At 37.2% G+C, this 15,439-nt stretch overlaps 1 protein-coding gene across 3 annotated transcripts in view; it reads right to left on the bottom strand.

Annotated features, from left to right (window-relative positions):
* Positions 1 to 15,439, bottom strand: part of PDXDC1 (pyridoxal dependent decarboxylase domain containing 1) — a 52,388-nt gene that overhangs the window by 35,370 nt on the left and 1,579 nt on the right. The window contains exons 2-6 of one of the 3 annotated variants that reach the window (XM_037141215.2): positions 6,239 to 6,312; positions 5,629 to 5,694; positions 3,743 to 3,823; positions 1,837 to 1,983; positions 32 to 221 (exon numbers count right to left, since the gene is read on the bottom strand). In XM_037141215.2, coding sequence (XP_036997110.2) covers positions 32 to 221; positions 1,837 to 1,983; positions 3,743 to 3,823; positions 5,629 to 5,694; positions 6,239 to 6,312 — 558 coding nt within the window. Of the gene's footprint in view, positions 1 to 31; positions 222 to 1,836; positions 1,984 to 3,729; positions 3,824 to 4,100; positions 4,249 to 5,628; positions 5,695 to 6,238; positions 6,313 to 15,439 lie in introns of those variants that run through there. The other 2 variants (XM_037141216.2, XM_053672126.1) reach the window with 2 other exon arrangements.

Below are 15,439 nucleotides of genomic sequence, written 5' to 3'. Positions count from 1 at the left end.
TCTTTAAAATGGCCACCTTACACCACATTACCTGATTACAAAGGTACTGGCCCAGGCCAGGTCTGGCAGCAGCACTAAGATATATAACAGGTTTCTTGTTATATAACACGTTGAAACCATCTACTACAAAGTCTTCATAATGAGAATGAATGGCAAGCCTACAGATCTTTGCAAGTCCTTCTCTTTCTTCTTCATGGAAATAAGCACAGCCATTTTCATACCTGTTAAGAGACACCCATGTATTGATAAATATGTTATTATTTCTGGTTCACTCTGATTCTACATCCTGATTTTGTAATCATGGAAGTAATTCTTTGCTCAGCCTAGAAACTGTCACTTAGATCAGTCAAAGGACATAGGAATTACCCTCATCGTAGATGGCTGACAACTCCTTACAGCTGAAGGTTAAAAGGAACAGAGGCAATGACCTTTTGTCCATACCCAACTTCATATAAGGCAGAAAATATGAAAATCAGTAAAGGACGGGAGTTCTTCAGATATAAAAAGGCTCGATATCATGGTTTTGGCTTATTCTACAAGAAGGCTAGCACTGGATAATGTACGCATGGTTCTTAGCAAAGTTTTAACTCTAAAACATCCAAAGTAAATAAAATTGTCAAAAACACTAATCAGGCTAACTTTTGCTTTCACTACTATTTGCTGGGGACTTTTTATTCTTCTTAATCTCCTAAAGGAAGGAGGGAGAGAGAAATTCAATGACAGGTATTAGAATTTTATTAGAAAAAAACTTCTTGTCTTGACTGGTGTAGCTCAGTGGACTGAGTGCCAGCCTACAAACCAAGGGGTCACTGGTTTGGTTCCCAGGCAGGGCACATGCCTGGGTTGTGGGCCAGGTCCCTAATTGGGGACATGTGAGAGGCAACCAATCTTTTTTCGCACATTGATGTTTCTCTCCCTCACTTCCCCTCTCTCTAAAAATAAATAAATAAAATATTTACAACAAAAATTTTCCTCTTTGCAATATAGTTAGGCAAACTTACACTCTCACCAGGCCAATCTCTTTCCTAACATCTGAAAGTGAGTCTCCTAAGTTAAATGTTCCAATGTTAAGCAATCATTCCTTTTCCATAAAACTATTAACATAAAAATACTACTGGTCCTATGTCTTCTACTGAATTCTCAATCTCCTGTAATTCCTTAATAATGCCATCATTATCACAGTATAAAGCAAATTTCAATTTCACAACACCTACTCATTTTCCTTATTACACTTCCTTTCTAATAAAGCAGAAGCTATAACTTTGATTTAAAATAGTTTAATCTGTTTCACTATTCCTTCTATCGACATGTGCCAATCAGCAATTCTAAAAGTAAGGAACTGCTGACATTACCCAACATGCTTATGCTTACATGCATATGTTCTCAGCTCTTATTTTTTAAAAGATTTAATTTATTTATTTTTAGAGAGGGGAAGGGAGGGAGAAAGGGAAACATCAATGTATGGTTGCCTCTCAAGCACCCCCTACTGGGGAACCTGGTAAACAACCTGGGCATGTGCCCTGACTGGGAATCCAACTGGCAATCCTTGGTTCACAGGACGATGCTCAATCCATTGAGCCACACCAGAAAGCGCTCAGCTCTTTACATGTATGAATTCATTAGCTCATTTCTTCCCCAGAACAATGTCATGAAATAGATATTAATGCTATCCTCATGTAATAAATGAGGAAACTGAGGCATGGAGAAGTTAACCCTTCCAAGAAGAAGGGGAAGAGGCAACTCTCAACCCAGATAGTACAGCACCAGAAAAGATCTGTCACAGTCTATATCCAATTCACAAATATTTTTATCAGAAACTACTCATAATGTCTTTACCTGAAAATTCTGCATAGCCATAAGGTAGTATCTGAAAGTATCCTAGTTGTAAGCTTTCTTAGCTTCTCTTTGTCCAGAGTTGAAATATAGGCTCCCAGACTATGTCCCAACAAAGCTATATGACCTAGTTCTCCAATACTCCGGATTCTGTTAATCAAAATTCATTAGATTAAAAATATATATTAGTAAAAACACAAATAAAGAAGTAAAACTTTTAGAGACATTATTCCACAGACATTTCTGTCAGAATGAAAATCCACTTAATGGCCTAAAAGGCAAAAATTCAGATAAATTTGGAAAATTCAATGCCTATAAAGTATTGGCAGTCTGGAGAAGAAAAACATTTTAAAAATTAATTCCTAGGAGATAAATATCCTTCTATCCATTAAGTATGTAATAAAAATACAAACTTTGTGAGTAATTTTTTCCTAAAATTTTTTAAAAATTAAATATCATCCATAAGAACTATGGAAAGGAGAACTAAAATGTGCAGAAAACAATTTTTTAAAGAATCATTAGATGAAGATCAATTCCTTACATTAAATAGCTGTTTATAACAAAAATATAGCAAATTTAAAGGGAACTAAATATTTATATATGATTAAAATGAATGGACTAATTTCCCTTATAAAAATAACTATAAGTCAATTTTTAAAAAGCCAAAAAAATCAAACAGGATACTGGGCAAAGGAGACAGTTCATAGAAAAAGAAATATAAATGGGTTTTAAAACATACAAAAAGGCACTTAACCTGGTTCAAAAGAAATATGTAAATTAAAATTATGCTGAAATATCATTTCTCACCTATTGAATCGGCAACAACCCTTAAGTCTGCTAACACTCTTGCAGGCAAAGGTGTGGGGAAAGAGGTACTCTCATACCATGCTGGTGGGACTGTGAACTGGCACAGGTTCCATGCAGGGAAATTTGGCAGTATCTATCAAAATTAGAAATACACCAACTATCTGGCCCAGTAATCCCACTTTAGAACTTTAATATCCAGAGACTTTTGCTTCTCTGAGAAATTATACATGTACAAAGACACTGGCTGCAGCGATGTTTGCCAACAGTAAAACACAACAAGTCAAATAAAATGTAGTTCATCTACTCAAAGTAAAAACAAGATAAAACAGTTCTTAAAGGAGAAAACTGCTTATGTACTGATACGCAAAGAACTGCAAAACACAAATTAAAAAAGCGAGGTACAGAACAATGTGCATAGTATTTATGTACTGGAGGGGTCAAGTAAAGATATTTTGTGTACACATGCACATAAAATAATCCTGATGATACACAACACTGTCTATCTCTAAGGAGAACAAAATAAGAGAGGCAGAGATAAGAAGAAAAACTGTCTTTGTATGCTCTTTTTATCTTTGAAATTTGAACTGGGAGAATGCATTACTTATTCAAAAATTTTAAATTTAAAAATAATTAAAGAGAAAATGAAACTGAGTAAATAGCTAAACAGACGAAAAGAAAAATAAAACAAATGGATGATTTACAGATGACCTGGCCTGCCACCAATCAATTCAGTTGCAGCAATTCTTAGTGATCAGAAGCAGAAGCACAAGCACAGAAGCAGAAGCACAAGCACAGAAGCAGAAGCAATCAAAAGCAAAAAAACGCAGAGCATCCCCTCTTTGGTCCTCTTGCCAGTCCCTCCCAAAGACATGATACCATAAATTTTACAGGATTTAATTTTAGTAAATGCATTCCTTTTACAAAATATATTACCTGAAGTATATAAATGTCTTTCTGAAAAGAATAAACATCCTTTTAATATCATATGCAACTCTGAATGAAACATAACTAATTACTTCAGCAACTTGTAAGAATGCAATCACTTTCAAAATCATTAACACATAATACTGTCAAAGAGAAGCTGCCAACCGTTCTCTATTACCGGGCATCCTGGGGCTCCTCGTCTTCATCTCCGTGCATCAGATTCTGAACTAACTGAAGGATGTTCACCATATCTTCTCCACTGCAGAAAAAAAAAACAAACTGATGGATAGATGGAAATGGCACAGACCCCCAACTACTCTCTATTTCTCTCATCCAAACTAGCTTTGATAAGTTTTTTTGTTAAGTTTTTTCAATTGAGTAAGAATGTGTTTGAGATACAGTATACATCTTTTAAAAACAAACCTCAAGTTATTCACTAGAATTTTGATTACAATTGTAATTAATTAAATCTTCTCCTTAATCTGAGATTGAAAATTTTTAATTTCACCAATATTACTTAAGCAGTATTCCTCTACCTGTTCATTGGAATCCTGAAGAATAAGCATGTCATGAGAGCCAAAAGAGTCCTTATGAGATGCTGAAGGTCACAGGAGCAGCAAGAATACTCCAATGCCGCTGGTATATTCAGTTTCCCTCCATGGAGGCATCTTGTCTGTTTGTTCTAACAGACTTAAAGATGCAAAGGAAGTATCATTTATTACCACCTCTTCCCCAAGCTGGGAAACTGGAGATCTGCTTAGAGTATAAACAGATTTACTTCTATCCAAGATATGTTACTAAGTGTTCATCATGTGAGGTGGTGAAAACTTCTGAGAAGAATGTGAATGGCTAAAGGAGTAAGCAATGTCAAAATGAATACATGTAATGTGAAAATATTACAGCTCCATTAATGAGAATATGACTTCTAAAAAGTTTTCTCTTTTGAAAAAGAAGCACTGTTTGTCTAATACCCATCCTCCCAAGGTGCTGACCTTCACACCGGAGGGGCTCTGGTCCTTGGACGCTGTGTAGAGATTAGGCTGTGTGCCTAGCCATATGACCTTGAGCAAGTTATTGACACTCCCTAAGCCCATACATTAAGGATACCATCAGTGCATGTACAGCATTTAACACTATGCCTGGCATAGTGCTATCTCAGATGCTGGCTATGAGCACTATTAAGTGTGAATACACCTGACCAGTAGCATTAATATCCTTCCATTCTAAGAATTACAGATGGTCTTGGTCATATCTCCTCTAGGAAAATATCTGAGGGGTCAGTAGAACTCCTTAATTCCCTTCAGGAAATTTGCTTCTCTGAGGAAATTCATAGAACTTGGTTCCTGTTCTGACCTGTAAGGCTGCACATCTGGAGGGTTTCAAACCAGCATCACTCAAATTACAAGCAGGAGTGCCTATTCTAAAATAGTGGTTATCTGGGTGTGTTAGATGTGACATTTATTGACACACTGTTCTTCTGCAACTTTGTACATATTTATATTTAGGTCAAAGGGCAATTTAAGGGAGTTGTAATGTTTACTTATGTGCAGTTTCCTGGTTATAAAACAAAAAGAAAAGCCCTTGTATGAGGAAAGGCTGAAATTTTAATTATAAATTGAGTGCTAACATCCTGTGAAAATTTTAGTCAGGTAGCTAATTATTTTTCTAATATTTTCCCTGCTAGCTCAAACTATAAACATGACAAATTTGCTTTGGTTGCTAAAAAATAAGTCACTCTGCCAAATAAATGGTTAAAACTGACATTTTCCTTTCATTTTGCTGTATTTTAAACTAAGTATGAGAGTTGAATTATAAGTATAAATCTGTGATTGGTTTTGATTCATGATGTTGTATTAAATTCTGAATGGGAAAGGGGGGAAGCAGGCATGCTTAGCATTATCACCAACCAGCCAATGGCATTTCAGTTTCTACTGTTACACTGCTCATACTTCTAAACTTGCTTTTTGCTTATGAGAACTAAAACTGTAAATCAATGACAGTAAAATCTTGGTTTAAAGAAAATGTATACCCTAACTAAAGGTATGTGTCTTCCTTTCCACTTACCGGTCTGGGAGTGGCCCTGGAATATCCCCTGAGAGGAGCTTCTTTCCATTTTCCTCCTCTGTTATTCTTATTTAAAGGAAATTAAAAAAAAAAAAACCTGTTCATTTTATCTATCAAATTTTTAACATTTGAGCATGCAAACATCTGACAATGTTACCTATGCTATCTCAGTAACTGATGGTAGAATTTAAAACACATTTACCATTTCTCTCCATCTCCCTACCCTCCTCACCCCAGCCCCCAATTTCGAGTCTAATTTGAGTTTCAGGAAAAGAACATGAACAAAATAATTCTTCAACTTATTTCTTAGTTGATACCCTACATGACCTTAATATATAGTAAGAAATGTTTGTAAATTCTAATCAATACATTAAGTAAAGGAAACTCTGAATTGGAAGAACTGAAAATTATTAAGTTCTGCCCTTCAATTTCAAAATCCTTTAATTACAAAGCATCTTCTACCCAAGACAAATGCCATCTTTAAAGTCAGCAGAAGCTAAGCTGACATTCTGAAACCCAGAGGTATTTTTAACAGCAGGAAAACCAGTGCCACCAGTTTCATAACAGGTTGAACATGTTTAATAGGGTTGCTTTGGCTCTGCAGGCTCACCTGTGATTGTCCTCTAGCATCTTCATGGCCTCCTTCAAGTTTTCCCCCATTTCGGCTAATGTAGGGTCTGCTATCTAGGAAACACATTTTTTACAAGTTCAATTTTGACAATCCCTATTACTTCTATAGCATAATTGATCCAGAAATACAAAACACATGGATTATAAAGCAGATATTTGTTTTAGAAATTCCAATAGTAAAAATGTATAAAGTAAAAAAGCCCACTGGTTCCATTCCCCAGGGGAAGCCACTTACAAGTTTGAGTAACAGCTTTCCAAATTTTCACCTTACTTATATGCATTTCTGCAACTTGACTTTTTTTAGTGACTATGGTTCCATGTCAGTACATTCACTTCATATTTCTTAGTGATAATGCTTTATTCCATTCTATGGATGTATCATTGTTTAACCAGTCCTGAATTAAATAGCCCCTTAATAAGTTATTCCAGTTTTTCCACTCTTGGAAGCAAGGTTCAGAAACATGTACAGTGTGCTATTTGTTTTACTGCTGTAGTAGGCTGGAAAGTGACTCCCAAAAGATATACACACCCTACTCCCTGGAACTTGTAAATATAACCTTAGATGGCAAAAATCTTTGCAGATATGATTAGGTTAAGATTCTTGAGAAGGCAAGATCACCCTGAGTTATCCAGGTAAGCCCTAAACGCATCCCATGTATCCACACGGAGAAGCAGAGGGAGACTAAACACATACACACACGTTATGTGAAGATGGAGCAGAGGAAGATTTGAAGATGCTTGCCTCAAAATCGGAGTGACGGAGGGAAACCAAGGAAGGAGTGCTGGCAGGCAACATGAGCTGGAACGAGGAAGGAAAGAGCTCTCTCCCACAGCCTCTGAGTGAGCACAGCAGCCCTGTCAGCACCTTGGTTCAGCCCAGTGATATACAGATTCCAAATCCTGGCCTCCAGAACTGTGAGAGAATACATTTCTATCGTTCTAAGCCATTCCGTTTGTGCTAATTTGTTACAGCAGCCTCAGGACACTAAGGCACTCATAAATCTGCAAGTGCTGCTATAAACTCTGGAAGTTCACACAAGCTGGTAATAGTGACTGCCTCCAGAGAAGAGAACTGCAAGGATGGGCAGAGGTCACAGGGAGTCTTTTCAGTCCACACCCTTGGTCCTTTTGGATTTTAGTGCCAACTGCACATCTATTTCCCATCAAAAAATAAAACATAGGAACAACTATAAAGGACATGTGCACGACATCAAGGGGGGTGGAAGCAAAAGAGGGAGGTGGGTTTGGCTGGGGTGGGGTGGAGTGGTGGGGAGTACACACAGACAACTAATTGAACAAGAATAAAATAATTAAAAATAAATAAATAAAATAAAACAAAAAATTTAAATTCTTGCAGAATTAAAACATACACAATCCTTTTCCTTTTTTTCTTCTTAATCTCTATAGCAATTTTCAGGCAATTTTATTGCTTTGACTCTCTATATAATTAGAGGTGGGCTATAAACAGTTACAGAAACTCTCTTGTTCTGCTCTTAGCCTTCAAGTATATTTATCTGCTTTTTTCCTCACACTGCCTATTGTACTTAGTAACATCTTAGTTGGAGTAGGTATTGTTGGAGTAAGTGTAATACGATAAGCTGTATTACGCTTGGCACTGCATTACCTTCTCACTGTGTGCCCTCCTGCTGCAGTTCCTGTGAAAACCAGGAGGGAACTGCAGTTTCATATTCCCCCACCTGGGTCTCCCTCCACAGCACACACGCTCATTCAGTGGACTGGCTTACATTTACACCGCTCTTTCTCCTACTGTCTTTTAGGAATTGAAATAGGGAAGAGGAAAGGAAGGAGGAAAAATGGCATTTATAGTTAAATTTGAATGAATTAAATGTAAATATGATGTGTCTCTAATACTGCAGACCCTCATGTGCTTGCTGTGTTAACTGGATAATCCAAAATATAAAATGGTATTTAGTTGCAGGAAAATATTAGGTTCTAAGTCAAAAAGTACTCTAAAAAATGTTTATTTATTAGTTGGCTCCTTAAAACTAAAAGCCATGCTTCCATCGGCTTTAAGGGAGGGCCCACTACTTTCTTATTCACATTTTGTACCCACAGTACCACGCCAGACAATGTATATAAGAACTTGATTAAGCATGCTTGGAAGTTGAGAAAATTTTGAAAGTGATTGTAGCCCTGGGCGGTGTGGCTCAGTGGATTGAGTGCTGACCTGTGAACCAAAGGGTCACTGGTTCGATCCCCAGTCAGGGTACATGCTTGGGTTGCAGGCCAGGTGCCCAGTGTGGGGTGCTTGAGAGGCAACCACACATTAATGTTTCCCTCCCTCTCTTTCTCTGTCCCTTCCCCTCCCCCTAAAGATAAATAAATAAAATCTCTAGTTCGCAGGCTGCTGCTCAGTCCACTGAGCCACACCATCCAGGGGTTAAATACATAAAATCTTTAAAATATATATTAAAAAAGTGATTGTAGAGCAGTAACAAAAGCGTGACAACAAAAGCTACACATTTGCTTTCACATGAATAGGGAAAAATAATAACTCAAACTGAATTCACAGGCATTACTGTTTAGCAAAATCGAAGTCAAAAAAAAGAAAAGGTGAGTGAGGGGTGGCTAGACGATAGCGACAGAAAGCACCTCTGGACCCACTCGGAAGGCACGAGGGACCTTCGGGGAGAGGAAAACGTTCCCTATTTTCACCATGCCTGTGGTTGTATTAACTGCATACACCTGCTAAAACTCAAGCTGCATAAAGTGGGTATTTTTATTGAATGCAAATTGTCCCTCAATTTAAAAGGATATATAGAGTCAATTTAAAATCAATATTAAGCGAATAACAGTACAAGTGGTACATAGACATGACAAAATTTACAAAGATGGTATATGAATTATTGCTATTTGGGAAATATAAAGCTAAACCTTTAAAGAGAAGCGGCTTCCAGAAAAGAGGAAAGAGGAAGTCTAAAATATAATTTTAAAATATATTTATCACAACATTCATCAATAACAGGAGTATATGATACTGTTGTCTCAATAAACTTTTTCCTGGGGAAGAGTGTTCATATTGGTGGCGGGTGGGATTCTAAGACTACTGACAGAAGAAAAACTAAAGTGTGTGAAGCGTGAGACTACCAGCTGCTTGTCTCAGAAGACCTTGCTGTTATAAAATTCGAGTTTACAATTTGTACATCAGATGTACAAAAAAAAAATCACCACTTTTCCTTCTTTCTTTTAAAGATTTTTACTTATGTATTTTTAGAGAGGGGAAAGGAAAGAGAAATTAGTGTGTGATAGAAACACTGATCGGATGCCTTTCCCATGCCCCTAACTGGCGGCCTGGCCCACAACCCAGACACGTGCCCTGATGGGGAATTGGACCTGCAACCTTTTGGTTTGCAGGCCAGCACTCAATCCACTGAGCCACACCAGCCAGGGCAAAATCACTACCTTTCTTCAGCTGGTCAAAGTGATCCAATAAAGCTACAAACTGCTATGTTTCTAACAACTTTCTAAACACAAGGTTAATCCTGGATCCTGATAATCGTGTAACTATCAACTCTCTGAACACCCTTTTATTTTCCTCCCAGGTAAAAGCATACATAAACCATGCCTACTATCTAGCACTAGTACCCCCAATACTACTCACCTCTGAAAAGCAAAACACAGCAGCAGCTGTTCTAGGAACACTGTGGTTTCTTGTGGGTCAAAGATGGAGAAAACAACAGGAGTTCTCTGGAATTTGATATACTGCCTTGCAAACCTGACTTAGCTTCCTGGAGGCTCAGTTTCTACATTTGTAAATATTTTTGTCTGATTTCAACAGAAAATATTTACTTAAGAACTGGGTACTTTTGTCTCTGTCTTCTAAGACATGAATACTCTTGGAAATATCTTGTATTTAACTATCATGGATCTGTACTTGAGTGTGTCTATGGAAACATGAAGACAGTAATTAATGGCTTACTGAGCATCATAATATTCCTAGTTGAAAAAGATATGCAAATATTGCATGAGGTATTATTATTTAACCTTACAAATTCCTCAAAAACAGTCAGAAAAGAACATGGAAAAAAAGAAGGTAAAATACACAACAGGTTAAAAAAACCCAACTTTATAGTACAGGTAAGGAGGCAGCAAAGTTAGTAATGTTGATCAAACCTATCACAGATGTACGTATGTGGAGGAAAAAGGGGGGCATTTGAATCACTCATCTTAAAATATTTTTCTGAAACACGTTTCAAAAAATATATTGCTAGAGACCACTACTTCTGGAGAATCAATTCACTTAAGACATTATATCAGAAGTAAATGCTTCCCAGTAACTACACAGATGTAAAAATAGCACACATCAGGAAAGCTCTAGTTCAAAAAGTTTACCAGCTTATCTGGCATCCCACACTGATTCTGGAATGGAAAGAAAACTGCTTAAAGAGAAAAGCATGCTATAGTTACTGGGAACAAATAAGTCTTTCACTGAGACATGCTTCTTATACGGAAGTATTTCCTAGGACTTGTTTGGAGACCAATTCAGAAACATAAAGCTATCCATTATCCTTACTAGTATCATTATTTCCAAAATTGAATTAGAATTATGTAAGATTAATGTTGCCAAGCCTTAGCTTAAATATAGTAAGAATAATTCTGAGGAAAGGAACCCATCAATTCTTGAAGCCTCTGTGTATCTTTAAAAAAATCTTTAGACCTTTAAGGTTGAACTGTGTGAAATTCAATATTCACCTGTTTTTAACGCACAAAAAGAGCAATTTCATATGATTCCACCTACTATAATGTTCAGTCCAATAAGTAATTCCAGTCTCAAAAGAATCCTGAAAGGCTTACTACAGCTAAATATTCAATGTCACCCAGTTATACTTTCAAAGTGAAGGCTTTATTTCACTGCTTCTGTTTTTTCTGAACTTAAGAAAGTCATATTAGAAAAGTCTGCTCTTCCGTCATTTTAACTCAGAATGCATTTTCTATTAAAATAAAATGTGGATAGGGTCCTAGACCAGATCACGCCTTAGGGCTATTAAATATTTAACATTTGCCACCAAGCAAAACACTATTGCAATAATAAGGGAAATTAAATACACACAAAAATTAGATTTTGAATAACTGTATGGCCCTTACATATTGCTTGGAAAGAATGGATTTAATTTAAGCTACATTAATTTATTTACCCCTAAGAGATTTTCATTTTTAGTTTTTAAACAATTAAAAAAAGATTTTATGTATTTACTTTTAGAGAGAGAAGAGAGGGAGAAAGAGAGGATGGGAAACATTGATGTGAGTAAGAAACATCGACAGGTTGCTTCTCAGATGCACCTGGAGGAGCTACCGGGGACAGAACCTGTGACCCAGGCATGTGCTCTGACTGGAATCTGGAATCCAGAATCATACTGGCAATCTTTCAATTTGCAGGTGGACACCGAAGCCAACTGAGCCACACAGGACATGTCAGGACTATTTTTATTTTTGATAAATTAAATTGTGAAAGGAATTTTTGAACATTTTTCAAAGTGATTGGAGGTGTCTTTTTTTATATCAGATTTTTAACTTCAAAAGATGAAATGGCTTTCCTCTCCCTTAATTTACATTCTGCCACCAATAATGAGACACAATCATAGTATAAAGTATACACACATTATGAAAAAAATCTACATTAAAAAAGACTCTAGAGCCCTGGCTGGTGTGGCTCGGTGGATTGATTGGGTGCTGGCATGTAAAGCAAAGGGTCCCTGGTTCAAGTCCGAGTCAGGGCACATGCCTGGGTTGCAGGGCAGGTCCCCAGTAGGGGGCACATGAGAGGCAACCACACACATGTTTCTCTCCCTCTCTTTCTCCTTCCCTTCCCCTCTATCTAAAAAATAAATAAATAAAATCTTTTTTTAAAAATATTTTCTTTATTTACTTTTTGAGAGAGGGGAAGGGAAGGAGAAAGAGTGGGAGAGAAACATCAATGTGTGGTTGCCTCTCATGTGTCCCCTGCCGGGAGCTGGCCTGCAACCCAAGCATGTGCCCTGACTGGGAATCGAACCGCGATACTCTGGTTCGCAGGCCTGCGCTCAATCCACTGAGCTACGCCAGCCAGGGCTAAATAAATAAAATCTTAAAAAAAAAAAAACCAACTCTAGAAAAGTCATGATTCTGAACTAAATATTCTACCTAAAATATCTGTTCAACAAAATCTTTCCTAGTCACTCACTCCATGTACACTCCCCCCATTTACTTCTTATTTTCTGTGATACTTCTTTTACCCCTCCCTGCTATACAAGTATTTTTCTAAACATGTATATACCCCTTACCAGAACATAACCTCCTGCAGAGATCATGTCTTCTTCACCCTGTGTCTTTCTCAGCACTCAGAACTGCGTTTTGACCATAGCTGGCCTTCAATAAAAACTATAAATCAAGCCAGGCTTCTGCTTTAGGTGAAAAAAGATGGCATCAAGCTCAAGCAACTCCTATCTATAATTACAACTCATAAGCCTATATGTGGGGGAACACATATGGGACTGGGGACCATTAATAGCTCTGCTAATGACTACCTCTGCTACCTGAAATAAATCAAGAATCACCAAGGCCATACATTTTTAGGACCAGAACTTTGTACACACCATGTTTTCTCTGACACCCAGCATTTGGTAATCATTTACCATCTCAGCCACCATACACCTGTATGCAAAACCCTCCCGTTATGGCGATACATAAAGCAGCTTAAAATGAACAGTAAGGTTACAAGGTTACAAGGTTATCATCTCCTCACAGAAGTCTCCCATTTTATGTAAGAGTAGAATCTAAAAAAGTACACCACAGAAATGAGTCTTTTCAAGCTTAGCTATTAGGAGTTATTTTTGTGAACATTTAAAGTACAAAGCAGGAATAGAAATTCTGGTAGTCCTTATCAGTAATGATCAGGAATGTTCCATTCATGCTTCAACTGTTCTTTATAAACTTATAAACAGTAAGGGGATCACAAATTTTCCAAAACAGGTCCAAAGGGAGAAAAACTAGCTCATGATGAGCATAAGAAATAAAATGGGTTGTATTGTAACTAGATCGGTCAGAAACAAGGTCCAAGTTGCCTCTTTTAGAGAAAAGAATTAGATATACAACAGATTAATTGGCCTCTTCTAGTTTTGTCCAACAGAACTTTCTGTGGTGATGGGAATCTTCTGTATCTGCACTGTCCTGTAGCCACACTGTGGCCAAAAGCCACACTATGACTGTTAAGCACTTGAAAAGTGACTAGTGTGACTGAGAAACTGAATTAATTTTATTTAGCTTTAATTACATATTTAAATATTTAAGACAAATGTTCTAGTGGCTACCATACTGTACAATGCAGCTCTAGATCCTCTACCAGAGGCAATCCCTCCCACCCCCAGGACAACATGACTTCATCTGGAGAGGTTTCTGGTTGTCAACTGCACAGCGAGGGTGCCCAGGGCATCCAGTGGGTAGAGGCCAGACATGCTGCTCAACATTCTATAAGGCACAGAATAGCTTCCGACAACGGAGAATTATCCAGCCTAAAATGTCAGCAGTGCCAGTTTTGAAAAACACTGCTCTAAGTTTATCCAAGGTTGGAATTAAAAGTAAATGCAAAATAAATTGCCATATACCTTGTTTAAACATAATATCCAGGAAGAATGAGATTCTCCAAGCAATAGGAAAAGGTTTGGGCTGTTCTACAAACTTAAGGTAGCAGGTTTTTACTAAAAAGTATACGTAAATGTGTTCAACAACTTATTAAGAACTTCAGCCTCAGAATAATTATTTCCTGTGGCATTTTAAAACTTGAGTATTAACATAAGTAAGCACTGTGAGACTATGCTTTAAGCAAGGGTGTCCAATGTATGAAGAACAAGGCCCTAGAGCAGGGGTGTCAAACTCATTTTCACCAGGGGCAACATCAGCCTCGAGGTTGCTTTCAAAGGGCGAAAATAATTTTAGGACTGTGTAAATGCAACTACTCCTTAACCATTAAGGAGTTGAAATTACACTTGGCCCTTTGAAGGCTGAGGGTTCTAGTCCCACTCTTTTAGTTTGAATTCCTGGCCCCTTCGATTAACCTCTCTAGTTTCTTAAGACAGCACTAATTTCAGTTACAAGAAGAACACTGATACTATTGTGAAAAAGGACAAGAAAATGGCTGGGTCATTGCAGGTATGCACATCTATATATTACCTAAAAAAAAGCAAGAATGTAATTTTATTTGAATGAAAGGAAATATACTGAATGATTCTATTAAATGATGACAGCATAGTACATTTTAGAGTGAGAGAGATTACCTGAAATTTTAGAGGATGGGTATCAAATAACATTGTGGTGTCTGTAGCAGTATAAATTATGCAAAGATCCGCTTAAATGGGATCATTCAGAACTGCCCAAATAGTTCTCAAATTTATATCAGCAATGTGGAATTTAGCTCAGAATAGACTATTCCTCAAAGAAACAGGAATGGGACCCCACCTCAATGTTTTAGATTTAAACTATTTTTTAGAACATAGTATCTTCGATATTCGTATTATAGCAATGCCTTTTCTCATCTGCCCACTCAGCAACAAGAAGTTGTTCATTACATGTAAGGCCTTCTATTGCTTCAGGAAATGTAAAAATAAGACGGTCTTAGTTCTAAAAAACTTGTCACTCAGAATTTCTACACTGGCCTAAGGCAGAAACTTCCAGCCCACACATTCTGAATTCTTAAAAGAGCACACTACAATTTTTGTGAATGCTCTAGCCTTAAGAACTTTGGAATTTCAGTGTGTCTTCAGATCTTCATCTGGAAAATTTAAGATCTTTTATCATCAATTAACATTTGGAGAACTGCTGTAATCTACTAACCAAATGTCAGAAAAGTAGTAAAGCAGGATTCCAACCCACTGTTTCATACTTTGCCTACAAAGAACTATTCTTGGAGGAAAGATCAGCCAGTTCCTTGGGGTTTTAACTGAAATGACAAAAGCCCATCCTATTTCCTCCTAAAATTGGAAAACATGGAAGCATTTTAACATTATTTTGTATTCAACTACTGGTGTTCCACACAAGGTGCTCTCAACCTCAGCATGACTGACCTTTTGAGCAGATGATTCTCTGGTTTGGGGCTGTTCTGTGCAATGTTTAGCAGCACCAATGGCCGCCATCCACACAGTGCAAGCCTCCTTACCCCCTAGTTACAGTAATCAAAAATGTTTCCTGA

This window comes from Artibeus jamaicensis, unplaced genomic scaffold, assembly GCF_021234435.1.
Source record: "Artibeus jamaicensis isolate MK-2021 breed Jamaican fruit bat unplaced genomic scaffold, CSHL_Jam_final contig_729, whole genome shotgun sequence".
In the NCBI taxonomy this organism is placed as follows: Eukaryota; Metazoa; Chordata; class Mammalia; order Chiroptera; family Phyllostomidae; genus Artibeus; species Artibeus jamaicensis.
Note: the sequence above shows the minus strand (reverse complement) of the source record. Positions and strands in the feature narration are given on the sequence as shown.